The 15,149-nt window shown below is 34.0% G+C and overlaps 1 protein-coding gene across 5 annotated transcripts in view; it reads left to right on the forward strand.

Annotated features, from left to right (window-relative positions):
* Positions 1–15,149, forward strand: part of LOC149489320 (uncharacterized) — a 69,792-nt gene that overhangs the window by 45,481 nt on the left and 9,162 nt on the right. For all 5 annotated transcript variants that reach the window (XM_089711947.1, XM_089711953.1, XM_089711933.1 and 2 more), the window contains exon 3: positions 14,012–14,142. In XM_089711947.1, coding sequence (XP_089568073.1) covers positions 14,012–14,142 — 131 coding nt within the window. The remainder of the gene's footprint in view (positions 1–14,011; positions 14,143–15,149) is intronic.

The raw sequence follows: 15,149 nt of genomic DNA on the forward strand, positions 1-15,149 counted from the left end.
CGAGCCGTTGCTATTTCCTATTTAAGTATATTTGTAGGTATGCGTCACGATCACTTCCTAAATTGGACGTTTTCAATAAGCGCGGGAACACGAACAATTAATTTTATTTGAATTATAACGTGAACATTCCGCGGCTCAAACGGTTCGTCCTTGCGTTGAATTTAGACGGTTGCGCGTGCAATGCATTGATGAATTTATTTAGTGTTAATTTGTCGAACGGTAAAATTTCTGTATTGCGTTAAAAACATGAAAGGCAAACAGTACATTGAAACATTTGCAAAAGGTGACTTTATCGTTAGGTAACGATCTCTAGAAGGCTCTGGTGTTCTTTTTGATGGTTTATGATATGATGATGATAAAATTAAAGACGTGAGGTATTATATCACGCTCAATTTTACATCACATTGAATTCTGAATTCATTTCACATCAATTCCATCAATCAGGTATCAGATGCAGACGGACAGAGTTTAATAAAATTTTCGTTTGCACGTCCCTTTTCCTTCCTACCTCCAAATAAGGTAGACAGAATAGAAAAATTGTGTTATTGAAGTCTTACCTTCCTCTAGCAAATACGCCACAATAGCCAGAACACCATAAAGCTTTTATTCACTTGCATGAAGGTTCAAGGAAACCCTTATAACAATTAGGTGTGAAAACGCATGGGAATCCCCAACGCAGTGACGGCATCTCGTGATCTCAGCGAGCGGTGACTGCACGCTACGTCAGCACCAAGCTCAGCGCTGGCGTTAGCGTTTAGCAGTTTCTAGCGAAAATGTAATGTTTATTTATAAAGCGGTTGCAGCGCGAGCGTATCATCATTTTTATTTTTTGCGTTGTCTCATCTCGTGGTATGGGATGGGCGGTTTGTAAGATCTAGATTGTAATACGTTGGTTGTTACGTCATGTTTTAATATTTACGTGTTTCCAGAAATAGTTTTTGCTATTTCATTTGTTGAAAATTTTACTTTCTCCTCAGTAATTATTTTACTGAACAGAATTTTTATGATTAAGTACATTTAAAGATACTTATTTAAAATTTTCTAAAATGTTGAAACAACTATGAACGAAGAATGGTAATGTAATTATAATGTGGTTAAACAACTATATAAATGCCAGTGTATTTATAATAGATGAATGAATACGTACTTACCATGTCCACAAAATAGCATGCTTGAATTTATGCATATTTTCCTACCAAACTAGTGGAATTTGACCTTATTCATGCCGTTAGCGTTTCCTCTTCAAAGTTTGTTTTCGGTTTCGAAGTTTTTAAGTGTAAACTATTGGATGTAAACTGGTATATTTAATGACCTATTGTAATAGTTTTTCCACCTACGCTCATTGCCTTCTATTTTACTGTAGGTCAACAGTTAGCTGACTTCGCTCTGCTTCCTTTTATATTTGGAGTAAAATGATTGATTGTCTAACAGAATATCCTATTGATGACAAAATAACAAACGTTTGGTAAATTTATGTATGAGTCCTGAGATTAATGGATTAAAAAAAACAGAGATAACTGTATAATCACGATTCACGTAATGAGCTAGAGAAGACCACCCTCTATGTCGTAATGTATGTATAATCCAGCTATATATAGACTCATCTCATTAATCGATACACACAGCTTATTAATATACAGCAATACAGCTTGTTAATAAGCCTCAACTACAGAAACACCTTTCACCACTCGAATAGTCATATTTCGGATCGCTGACGACACCCGCGACCGGTCCGGTTTGGCGTCCTTGCGTTACACCGTTAGTATGTCCATATGATAGGCCTTCTTTACAATGTGCAGCGTTGGCCCAACAAATGATCGTCGATGTTTGCCGTCTTTGTTGAATAAGCATTTACAATGACGACCGATCAAAGACATTTAGGCCCTCTACACTATCGTGATTTCCTCTACTCGCCCAATGCTGTCCATTGTGAACAGGGCCCATTTAGTTGATGGTATTTACCTTGCTTATTAACTGTATGTCTAGTTGATGGTATTGGTTGTGAGACATTGCTTTATTTAAATTTTGAGATGATTGTTGAGAGGTTGATGATACTGACTTGAGCAGGAATGGATGTGTTTGGGCGTGAGTTCCGTTGTTTTTTGTTATTGTCATATTTGCGAGATAATAATATGTTAAGATTTATTCATTGTCTAAGAGCGGTGCTTTTAGAGCGTTGTGTGGGACTTACAATTTATTGAATAATAATATTTAGAACAGATAAAGAGACAAACTTCTCAATTTGCAGCTAAACTTGATTGTTACTTACTCTAATTATTCTCACACTGTGTTCTGTAAAGGACTATGCTATATGTTCTAAATCTGCTTTTTAAATTATTTAAACTGTGTTGTTTTAATTAGTAATAATCGTGTGTTTAACTCCGCTAGCTATCCGGATATTGTACGAGACGTAGATTCTTCATAATAAACGTCGATTATGTTATAAACGTCGATTACTTTGTGAAATCGGGTCTACATAGTGTGAAGCCATGCATTTATTTCCTACTTCCGATGACGTCACGCGAGCCTGCTTAGGCTTGGATCAGTATTGAAAAGATTTAGCTTACCTCGAGACTTGGGAATTTGATTTATTTAATGGAAAATCTTTATAGAGTTCGCCATTTAAATAAAGCTCAAAAATAGGTTATAGTGGCCTAAGAAAGAGGATCTAAATAATTTGAATGATAATATATTTTTATGCAATGACATTTTTGAAATAATACCATTTACCACTATACCTATGGTCTAGTGTAATTGCCACAGTAATGAGGTCTGGTAATAAGGAAGCCCGTGCTCGCATTACCCATAACTATAAAACTATTTGTGCGTATGTATCTACATCCGCGTATGTATGTATTCCTGGTATCATTGTACCAAATTTGTTATAGTTACTAGATCGGGAGCACGAGGTGCTAGCTTCCTTATTCCTTCCCTTTCCTGTCGATAAAACTCGAAGAATATTAACTTTATTTGTCTATTAGGTAACGTTGATTCAGCATATTTCATTTCTATTATAACTGCGTCAGTATAATAGGAAAATATATACTGAATACATCCGCACTACTATATGGTAGCCTTAATAATATAGCGGAAGAAACTGCTGTACAGAATTCGGGAATCGTAAAATATGTTTGCTAAGATCTTGACAGTACTTCCAATATTGAATTCCGATGTCTCACGAGAGCAAACAGAGCAAGATTACCAAGAAAATATACATAACCTAGCACGTATGTATATCCATCTAATATCGATTACTCGTGTCAACTTCCGTATCTAATTACGCAGCGAGTTGCTGGACCGGTTCTGGGAGCGGGTATCGGTGGCGGTCTCACATCCGCGTCCCGGTCTTCCGGAATTCTAAGATGAAGCTCGTTGGGAAGAGATTTTGCATTGTGGTCTTTTGGTGGTGGAAGATTTACGTGTAACATGTGGTGTGTTGTGTTCTGCAGGTGTTGTAATTCGGGTTGTCTAGTGACAATGCTACAGAAATTCAAATACAACATGGAATAGAGTTGTTATATTTATGGCAAAAGTGGCATGAATGTATGGAAGGGAGGAGATGTGAGTTTAAATACACGTAAAAAAAAACAACCGACAGACACTATAGGCCAGTAGAAATCGACACTAAAAAACCCTAAATTCGCAAAGCACGATGTAGATTTGAATTTTTGGTATGTTGTTTGGATCAGTTAGGGTGATGTAAATCCCAATTTGCAACTTCGAAAAAGTTGTGCTCGCTGCGCACCACGTGATAAACTGCGAAAATTTTGGACTTTTTTCACTTTTTGCTCTAAAAGTCATAAACTATGCGTTTCCGACAAGTATGATTCAGTACATAAATTAAGGTTATTAAATTTGCAACAATTTAAGCCTAACCGCAGCTCTCTAAACCTTATAACGACTAAACTGTGGCCATTCGAAGATGGTTCATTTTTCCGGAAATATTGAAATTTTTAGTTTTGCTCCCGTTTGAAGCAAAATATTGGCAAAAACCGCTCGTTCTATGAGAAGTTCGTATAATAAAGTTGTAGTGCATTTAATTTTCTTTCATAAGAGCATAGAACAAAGTCTGTGAGACAAATAGTTCACTCACAATATCTGAAAAACAAATAGATTTTCAAAGAATTGAAACTGAGGGCATATTAAAAAAAAAAAAAAAAAAAAAAAAATATAAAATCATAAAAAGGATAATACTTTTTCATTTGCAGGATAGGTAATTAACAAAATTACAAAGATAATTAAATTTGCAACAATTTAAGCCTAACCGCAGCTCTCTAAACCTTATAACAACTAAGCTGTGGCCTTTCAAAGATAGTCAGTTTTTCCCGAAATTTTCAAATTTTTAGTTTTGCTCCCGTTTGAACCAAAATATTGGCAAAACCGCTCGTTCTATGAGAAGGTCATAAAAAAAGGTGGAAAATATAATTTTGTTAATTACCTATCCTGCAAATGAAAAAGTATTATCCTTTTTATGATTTTATATGCCCTCAGTTTCAATTCTTTAAAAATCTATTTCTACCTTCTTTTTGTTTTTCAGATATTGTGAGTGAACTATTTGTCTCACAGACTTTGTTCTGTGCTCTAATGAAAGAAAATTAAATGCACTACAACTTTATTATACGACTTTCTCATAGAACGAGCGGTTTTTGCCAATATTTTGGTTCAAACGGGAGCAAAACTAAAAATTTGAAATTTTCGGGAAAAACTGACTATCTTTGAAAGGCCACAGCTAAGTTGTTATAAGGTTTAGAGAGCTGCGGTTTGGCTTAAATTGTTGCGAATTTAATTAGCTTTGTAATTTTGTTAATTACCTATACTGCAAATGAAAAAGTATTATCCTTTTTATGATTTTATATGCCCTCAGTTTCAATTCTTTAAAAATCTATTTCTACCTTATTTTGGTTTTTCAGATATTGTGAGTGAACTATTTGTCTCACAGACTTTGTTCTATGCTCTAATGAAAGAAAATTAAATGCACTACAACTTTATTATACGACCTTCTCATAGAACGAGCGGTTTTTGCCAATATTTTGCTTCAAACGGGAGCAAAACTAAAAATTTCAATATTTCGGGAAAAATGAACCATCTTCGAATGGCCACAGTTTAGTCGCTATAAGATTTAGAGAGCTTTAATTAGGCTTAAATTGTTGCAAATTTAATAACCTTAATTTATGTACTGAATGATACTTGTCGGAAACGCATAGTTTATGACTTTTAGAGCAAAAAGTGAAAAAAGTCCAAAATTTTCGCAGTTTATTATTTGCGTATAATCTTTTTTCCTACTTTCCCAAATTTTGTAATTTCGTTAATTACCTATCCTGCAAATGAAAAAGTATTCTTTTTATGATTTTATATGCTCTCAGTTTCAATTCTTTAAAAATCTATTTCTACCTTCTTTTTGTTTTTCAGATATTGTGTGTGAAATATTTGTCTCACAGACTTTGTTCTATGCTCTTATGAAAGAAAATTAAATGCACTACAACTTTATTATACGAACTTCTCATAGAACGAGCGGTTTTTGCCAATATTTTGCTTCAAACGGGAGCAAAACTAAAAATTTCAATATTTCCGGAAAAATGAACCATCTTCGAATGGCCACAGTTTAGTCGTTATAAGGTTTAGAGAGCTGCGGTTAGGCTTAAATTGTTGCAAATTTAATAACCTTAATTTATGTACTGAATCATACTTGTCGGAAACGCATAGTTTATGACTTTTAGAGCAAAAAGTGAAAAAAGTCCAAAATTTTCGCAGTTTATCACGTGGTGCGCAGCGAGCACAACTTTTTCGAAGTTGCAAATTGGGATTTACATCACCCTAACTGATCCAAACAACATACCAAAAATTCAAATCTACATCGTGCTTTGCGAATTTAATGTTAATTTCCACTGGCCTACTAGCCATTTATGCTAGTCTAGCTTAGACACTATTTAATAGTGTCTGGTTTATTTTGATTGCTTTATAATAACAACACGAATAACAATATTAAACACCGTCGTGCTTTAAAGGAACACGATTGTAACACGTAATTTTAGTGCAAAAACACTGGATGGGCTCGGTCGTCCACTTTACATGCGCGTCGTGTGAAGAGCGACCTTCGCGAAATTACGCGCCGAGATCACGAGCTGATGGTTAATCGACGCACGTTTTTTGTTGGATGTTTTGACCGTTTTTTACAAGGCTTTATTTAAGGCTCTAAAGTTATTTCAGAAATATTTGAAGAATGTATATATGCGTATTATTAATTAGAGATATTTGTAACAAAATTGAAAACGACCGGTTTTGATATATTGGAAGGATTATCGTAATAATATGGGATGCAAAGACATGCAGGAAATAGACCTTATATAATTACAAGCTCCCCTTTTCTATCTAGTCTAAAAAAGGCAAGATGGACATCGCGAATATAATGCTCCTCGATTTACTACTTATAAAAGAAACATTTAAACTGAAGCCACACTCGTTTCCAGGACGCATTGATGATATCAAGACATACTTTCGCAATATTGGCCACTCAATTTTAATACAATAGCTTTTCATATCAACTATTGATTGCAAATATTCCTCCACTGTGGGTAGACACAGAGGCGGCTCCTCGTCAGCAGTGATTCACCAAGCCCACGTTCAAGGGAATCCGTGAAGGTCAAGTGATGAGCTTGGGCGCGTTTCGTCTCCATTGCTAATTTGTTTGTAGGAGTCGTTCAGGGGTATTTTGTAATGTTTTATGACTAACGGCCTTACTTATAAAAAGTTAAACAATGGATAAATGTCAACCATTTCCTACCATAGCTGTGTCCTGCTCTTGCTCACATGAAACGTCATTCATAAAAACAAGACAGGTTATTGCAATAACTAATCCATTGCTTAGCGAATGGGTAACATTTTATAAGTAAGACCGTTAGTGTTTAAGTTAAGTTTGTAGTTTGATTTGAGTGTATTTATTTTGTTAGAATCCTTGTATAAAAAGTAAATCAATATTTTTTAAATTTTAGTTGAATAGGAAATATTTTTCTTAAGTATACCTAAATTAGGGCTGTGATGAAGTAGATTTGAGTATTTTGTTGTCGATTCGTATTGAAGTGAAATTTCGAATCGTTTGTAAAAAAATTATCGACGATTAAATTAGGTTGTTAAAGATAAATTAAATTGTAATCAATTGATTTCATTGTAGCAATTTTGTTGATAATCAATTCGCAATAGCGGACGTACAGCAGAAATGTTGATAATTTGATTAGAGCATTATTCTGGTGAGCAATAGACGATGTATTGCGTAATGCCGTGAAAGTGTGCAGCGTATATCGCAATGTCTTCCGCTTGTGGACGTATGAGTGCATTTTGAGATGAGATTGGATGCTGCGAAACGATATTTTGAAGATCGGTTGGTGGAGAGTGAATATTGATATGATTTTTGCGCGCATTTGCCATATTGAAGCATAGAATCTTATTCGATGATTAGCTAGAAATGGGCACTTAAATTTTCTTAATTTGTAAACAAATTGAATATTACGAGTTGTTTGTTTGTCTTTTTCACTATAAGTAAAATGTGAAATTGTTCAATTAGGTGAAATCGAATGCAGAGTTAACCAAATTTAAAGTTTATTTATTACATTCTACGGGGTGAACGTATATTAGTGTTTTAGAATACAGTCAAAACTGTCGTAAATACAAGGATCAAAAATAAACCAATTCAAAAGTAGCATGTAATCCACAAACGTAAAATACTAGGAAATCAAGAGCATCCATACAATAACGCGTAGGGCCATCTGCCGACACCCGACACCTGATACCACTTGCGACCTTGCTCTGTTTAGCTGAACAACACACCTTGTACGTCACGCAACTATTTCTGCTTCCAGCCGAGGGACGAACCGGTACTTGTGGAGTGCGAACTGGTTGAGAGATTGTAGTTGTAATGGTGGCTGGATAATTCTGGTTCTGCAACTGAAGTGTCAGATTTTTCATAACAAATGTTTGTACCATCACCATCATACATGTTTGTACAATCATTGGTATAAGAATTTGTAGGGTATGGTCCTAAAAACTTTACACAGTATCTTTTTAAGGTCTCTTTTGGGTCAAATCAGTGGAATAATAGAGTCATCGATTTTTGAATAAAATTTTAAATGCTTCTCGTTATATCTGTTTTAAATCATGAATCAACTGTTGTTTTTAACGCAGTTATCACTTGTTATGTGATTTATCGTACGGATGATTTATGAGTTTTATAGTGGGCTCGAGACTGGAGTCTTCCTGCCAGCGTTCGCTGCGAATTGTCTGTGTAGGTCTCTGGGATGTTCAGATTGGGAATATTGGCAGGGAGGTAGTTAGTTTTGCCTGGTTTTTATTGGTTTCATTTTGTTTAATATGTAAAATATAGATGTAACTTTTTGGTTATTGTCGTTTATCTAGTTTATGAAAATGTGACCAGGAATTTAAAGTGCGGCGCTATGTGCGGAATATTCTGCTTTTATTTTTCTTACGTATAAAAATATGCTTGCTTGGAATGATATTAGAAGCTTAATAAATTCCTCACGTAGTCGTCCCTAAATTTATTATAAGACAAGTATTCGGAAGAAATATTTGGCCATTATTTCTCGGTAAGATTAAAGTTTGGCTACATTAATCCAGCCTCCACGTGCGTCGTAAAATGAAGAATGGTGTCGCTTCGTCGTCAAGTGTGACGCAACGCGCGTCCAGTCGAGATGGTTGCGATGTGGATATATCCTCTCAGCTTATGTAATGTTATGTAAGGAACAATGGATTTATTGTCGAGTTTGATTGATGCTATTGGCAAGCGTTGTGGCGATATGTGGCTGGCAGTATCTTGAATGGTACTTTGTTTCGTAGGAGATGGAACGGTTGAGCTTAATTGATAAGGAGGTTTTGGGATTCAAAGGCATGTTGGTTCAAAGGAGGTTAGGATTTTACAAAATGTTTTAAGTAGCATTTGTTTTAAGTACTTAACTACCATGGCTAAGAGTTATAATATTTTTAATTATTACAGGTAAGCAGTGATTATTGTTTTATTGATGGATAGAGTCTGGATTATCCTGTAATGTCACGTAAACAAGTTGATGGAATCAGGATTTTTGATATCTGTATTATCTTGCATTTATCAACTACATAATAATAACACTGTTTTTAATGTCTGTACGATTAAGTTAAACATACGAATTAAGTACAAGCAATGCTGCGATTATAGCCGTTAAGTGGTGATTATGAACACGTGGTGGATTCGCGTGTTCACGGTCGCGGGTTCGATCACGTTTCACCAATGTATTGATTATATATTTAGTTTTTGTTAAAGGGCGGTCGTGTTGGTTTTTATATGTATTACAAAAACATTAAAACCAATAGGCAGGTGCGTTTTAAGAAGTAAACCTAAAGTAGCTGTAAGAAACTTCTAAAATCTTAAACCTCATAAAGTCTTTGATACAATGAAAAGAGATTTGTAAGCAGGATCAGTTACGAGTTACGACTTGTGCTATAAATAACTGAACGAGCAACGAAGGCTCTTATCAGCTACTTTGAAATACAACATTTTTTTATTTAATATCTTATACTTACATTTGATTGCTGATTCATTGTTTACACACCACAGACCCCTTTACATATCATAATTAAAACGAACCTACATACATACTTAAATAATGTGCATAAGTGTGGTTGATGAATGGTCCCGTAGGATCGGCGCGTGGCACCTGACTGCGTGGGGTGATCAGCCAGGCGGAACCTGGAGGGGACAGGTTGCAGAAAGATATAACATTAGTATTATATTCTAGATGCCGGCTTTAGTCATATTAATTAATAAAATAAATCTTGCTAAAAAATAGTACTACTTTAGGTATGAAAGGTTGTAGGTGGGAATATCGATAGTGGATTTTTTTGTCTAATAATGTGAACATAGCTGAAGTGATTTTACCGAAAATTTATTATGCACGTTGTTAGAAGAGAGAGCGAGAGATTCATATACCTTAGGCCTTATTACGTGGATAAGGAATCATGTAGATACGTTAAAAATGTACCTACGATGCTCTAGCAAAACTTGATATTTGATTTCTTTAGACACTTCAAAAGAGAACATATAGAACAAAATCCTGTATCATTTTAAATTTCCTTACTACATTTAACAAAAGGGCAAATGTATTGTGTTACCAAGCCGAATGAAGTTTACCCCGTCTCACCTTTACACAGTATGGGTGAGGGTGCGCACTCATGCGCAACTATCGCCTAAATATAATCTATGCACTTTTGATGCAGGCCCTTTGTAGCAAACTTTTTGGATTTGTATACGAGTAAATTGATTCCTTATATATTGTGATTATGTTTCGGTTTTTAGCTATATGGACGCTCAAGGCTTCGTCGCGCAATTAAGTGACAACATGAAACCTTATATCGATGAAAGTATTTGAAAAATCGCTATGCTACAGAAACATTACAGTATTTCTACTTCATACCAAAAGTTAAGATTACCTCGCATTGTATTATTTGCCTCTATCTTATAAAAAATAATCAAATAACAAATAAGTAAATAATAGTTAATGTTAAATGCAATAACTAATGAATTGATTAGTCAATAAACTTCCTCGTATTCAGCAATGCCTTTGGATCTGCACGATTGATGTTTTATTTATATATTTATAATATAAATAATATAATATTATTATATTATATGTGGATATAAATCGATTTCAGGCGACCGGAAGTTGCGGATTTGATACGGTTTTGCAATTACGGCTTCCGGAATCACTACAAGTTCAGTAACAAATATGAAATATAATTAATAAGTAAATATGACACGTGTAAATTCGAACTAAAATGTTGATTTTGTTTATAAGAGATTTTTAAGAACAAAAGTTATAGAATTTACTCGGAATTTATATTTGTAGCACACATAAAAGATACAACCATTAGGGTTGGTCATGGTCCTTGATTTTCACAGTCGCAGTAGCTACCAGTTTTTTTAGCATCATTTTGGTCAATTGTTGTGTATTACATTAATTACCTCTTACAATTTCTTGCATTTTCATTTCACTTCAAATTGAAATAACTTTGTCATATACCTAAATAAAAGATCATCACTGACATTAACAGCATCCCTCTCTTCTCGGCAAATGTCTCCCGTCCACTTGACCCCGAAGTGCACAATGAACTATAAAAATAAACGTCGCGTATTAAATCTTGTGTTTACTGCAACGTGTAATGTGAAGCTCTGAAGTTACTGAGATTAGGTGAGAGTCCCGCGTTCGCTTCGCTTCCCTTTTTGTAGATATAAGAGATTGGTTAGGGGCTAGGCAGAAATTTAACCTATTTGAATCTACACAATCTGTTTCATGTGTTTATTATTAGACATCACTACATAGTATAAAACAAAGTCACTTTCTCTGTCCCTATGTCCCTTTGTATGCTTAAATCTTTCAAACTACGCAACGGATTTTGATGCGGTTTTTTTAAATAGATAGAGTGATTCAAGAGGAAGGTTTTAGTATATAATTTATTAGGTTTTAGACAAAGCGGGCGAAGCCGCGGGCGGCGGAAGTTTTAAATATACTTATTTTGACTAAGATATTTTTATTTTATTGAAATAAACTTGATTACATCAAAAAATCTCGCAAATAGCGATTGTTTAGGTACTTTGCGAAAAAATGTATATAAAATTCCTTGAAGGTTTTTAACTTTTATTTAAAATAGAAGAAAAAAACATTTCAACAGCAGCCCATATTTGTTTCGAATGCAAACTAAAACTGCGAAAAATGCGAATGTGAGGGTTTTGTCAATATTCCACCACGATAACCAAATGTGGGTTGGGTACAACATATAAATGTAAATAAAACTAAAAACCAATGGATACAATATTTAAATATAAATAATAAACTATTAATAGTTGGAGGAAAAAACGTTATATTTCTGTTATCTTCAGACGTTCTATAAATGTACTACATAGTAGAGTATTTATACTAGGTATTGTTTAAGGATAATGTCAGAAATTACCCGTGTCTCGTCTCACAGTTGAAAAACTCCATTGTACTAATGATTGAACGTGTTATCTATCTATCTATCTATCTATCTAATGATGCCTTTTTTTTAGCTATGCTAGTAACGGTTTAAAATATTCTTTTCGCCATGTTACTTTACAGTTTACAATGTCTTATTAAAATAATAAAAAAAAATCGTATTTATGTTACTGTTATGTTGGTTTTTGCGAGGAAATAGTTCGTCCAAAATAGGGACCACGATCGTAAATTCTAATAAGAACTCAATACCTATGAATATAGTGTAACTATAATCAGTCTTATTTGTTAGTAGTAGACTAACATCAATATGTTTTACTAGTATTCCTAGGAGTTTGCAATAACATATGTTATGAGTATTGTCATTTACGAGCCATAAATTGGCCGTAAATTTACATAAACGCACGTCGGTTACATTACGCGGAATGCCCCGAGCGAATTGCGAACGGGTTAATGATCTCCAGTTTACGGGGCAATAAAGTGCCCCCGAAATAGAGCAATGTTCGCAAGAATATTTTATATAGCTACGGCACGGAATTGAGTATTTGAATTAAATTTTTTTTTTGTGATAAATGGAAAGATTATATATTAGTTTTATAACAAAACTGTTTTAATTTTTATTTTTTTTGCAATAATTCAAAAGTTATTTAAAAATAAAAATTAGTCTTTGAATCCAGTACCGAAGACACGCCGACAACTCCCGAAGCGTCACCCGAGCGCGTGTGACGTCATAATGTTAGTTTTCACTCATTGCAGTTGATAGAAAATTAAATATAGTTTGAAAAACTAAACAGGATAAAAAGAGAAATTCATGAAATTATTGTATTGTTACCGGGTTTTTATAAGTATACAAAATTTAAATTAAATCCGTCGGTTTATAGTGGGTCTAAATCGAATCGAAAGGAGAATTGGTTACATACAAACATATGTTTTAAGCTGATCCTGGCGATCCTTATCAGGAAAAATTTATGATATTATTGTATTGTCATCGGACCTTGATAAGTGTTCAAAATTTGAACAAAATCCGTCGGTTTTAAGTGGGTCAAAATCGAGTCGAAACTTCGAAAGGAGTCGGTTACATACAAACATACAGGTGAAGCTAATAAAAGCGTGTTAATAATAAATACAGTGTTTTGATCTATTTAATTTTGTTGTCATTATTAAATTACATATTAATTATATTAATTGTTAATTATATGTATTATTTAAATTTATATTAAAAATGGCGAACCTCAAAAGTTATCGTTTTGTACCATTATGTACGAATACTACCTGACAAAAATCGGTGATCATAAATATATCAACATCAAGAATATTATTCGTAACTAACTAACTAATTCGGAACCAACTAACAAATCGTATGTAAACGCTATGTACTGCAGTTAATAATAGCTATAACATTATGACGTCACAACTGTGGTGACCAGTCATGGCGCGTTTTTAGTCACGTGATTCTAACTTAAATTTCATCAATTTTTAATTGCTTATAATTAACGGAAAAAATTTTTTTTGTAAGTTATTTGGATTAAATATCAATATTATTAATAATAAAGTTTCAAAATACATAAAAAAAATCAATAATTTTTTTTTATTCAAATACTCAATTGTTTTGTTCGGCATTCTGGATTATGTTTAGAAGATTAGTAGGTACATTGTTTTTGGTACATGTGGGTAAAATGTTATGATTCCGGTATAACAATGATTGAAGTTATTTGTAGTGTTTGAACATCGCAACGGGATGCTATTTGAAACAAATATGTTAGGAAATTAAAGTTAGAAATAAAATATCTTTTGAGAAATCAATATGCATTCTCCCCAATGAATATTTATAATCGTCTTCTAAATTGTTGGTCGGACAAAAGAGTAACCATCTTATACTGCTGATTCTCCTCTTTAGAAGCGTCATTTCATATGACTTGCAGTATTTACCAATTTCGAATTCCAAGTTCCAACATCGACCATTCTATGTATCGCTTTCTAACAGTTTCAATTCCGTGTTCCAGGGAGGAGGTCCGCGACCACGCTGTGCGGTGGAACGCGCAGTTCTCGTTCGTGTGCAAGATGTGCGCGAACGCGAACACGGGCGTGCTCGAGCCGGCGCTGCTGCGCGTGTCCGTGCGCAAGGAGTGCAAAGGTATGGTGTAGTATATACTATATCAGGTACTTAGGTTCTAGATAGTTGGTGTGGGATAGGTAGGGTCGGTAGGGAGTTGTAAAGATTTTATATTATGTTATGCGATATAAAGACTTTATTCAGCACTAACATGTTGGCTCGTTACAAAACCTACAAAAAATACGAAAGGATGAAACCATGATGAAATGCCATGCCACGGTGACGCTGTTGCGTTGTCTGGTAAGTATGTAGGATAAAAAAGTCTGGTCACCTAATTGCCCCTAAAAGAAATAGCGGTGATACAGATGTTCAATAACTAAATACAATCTTCACTATGTTATGTTCGATTTCTGCTTCATGATCGAATTATTTCTCTTCTTAAAAATTATTCAAATATTTGTAAGTTGCATTTTGCTTGTAAAAAGTTGAGAATATTTTCTTTACCGCGGATCACGTCCGCAGGTCTCGTAGCTTAAATTACAAAAATTTTAGCACAGTATTATGTGACTAACTTTCAGTTTTTAGTATTATTTTTTGCTTGCGTTATAAAAATGAAAGTGATACAACTTCACTTACCTTATAATATATGCGCACACCTACATGATCGCAAGTAGTCTAATAGAAACAATTTCCATTATAATAATTTTCATTGCATCTTAACAGGCAGTTAAACATAAAATACATGTATATATTAGATCAAATATATATTAGATATTGTATATATTAGATCAAATGGACATTTCATAAATTTTTGTATGAAATAAAGAACGATATATTTTCAGCGCCATTGACAAATGTCTAAAACATTAAAAAGCGATATACCACATGTTTCGCATTAATTTTATTATACCTAGAAATTTCGGCGCGAATTTGAATGAAACAGTATAATAATAATTGTTTGATCTCGCGCGAATTCTGCTTAACTGTCTGTAAATAACGACTCAAACATGTGTGTCTGGTGACACTTCATTCAGTTTAGTTTATTAGTTACGCCCTGTGGCTTTCCCTACCTGATCATATGGTTGATG

This window comes from Colias philodice, chromosome 3, assembly GCF_061535455.1.
Source record: "Colias philodice isolate Cphi_HAF_F1 chromosome 3, ilColPhil1 Martin Lab GWU primary, whole genome shotgun sequence".
Taxonomy (NCBI): Eukaryota; Metazoa; Arthropoda; class Insecta; order Lepidoptera; family Pieridae; genus Colias; species Colias philodice.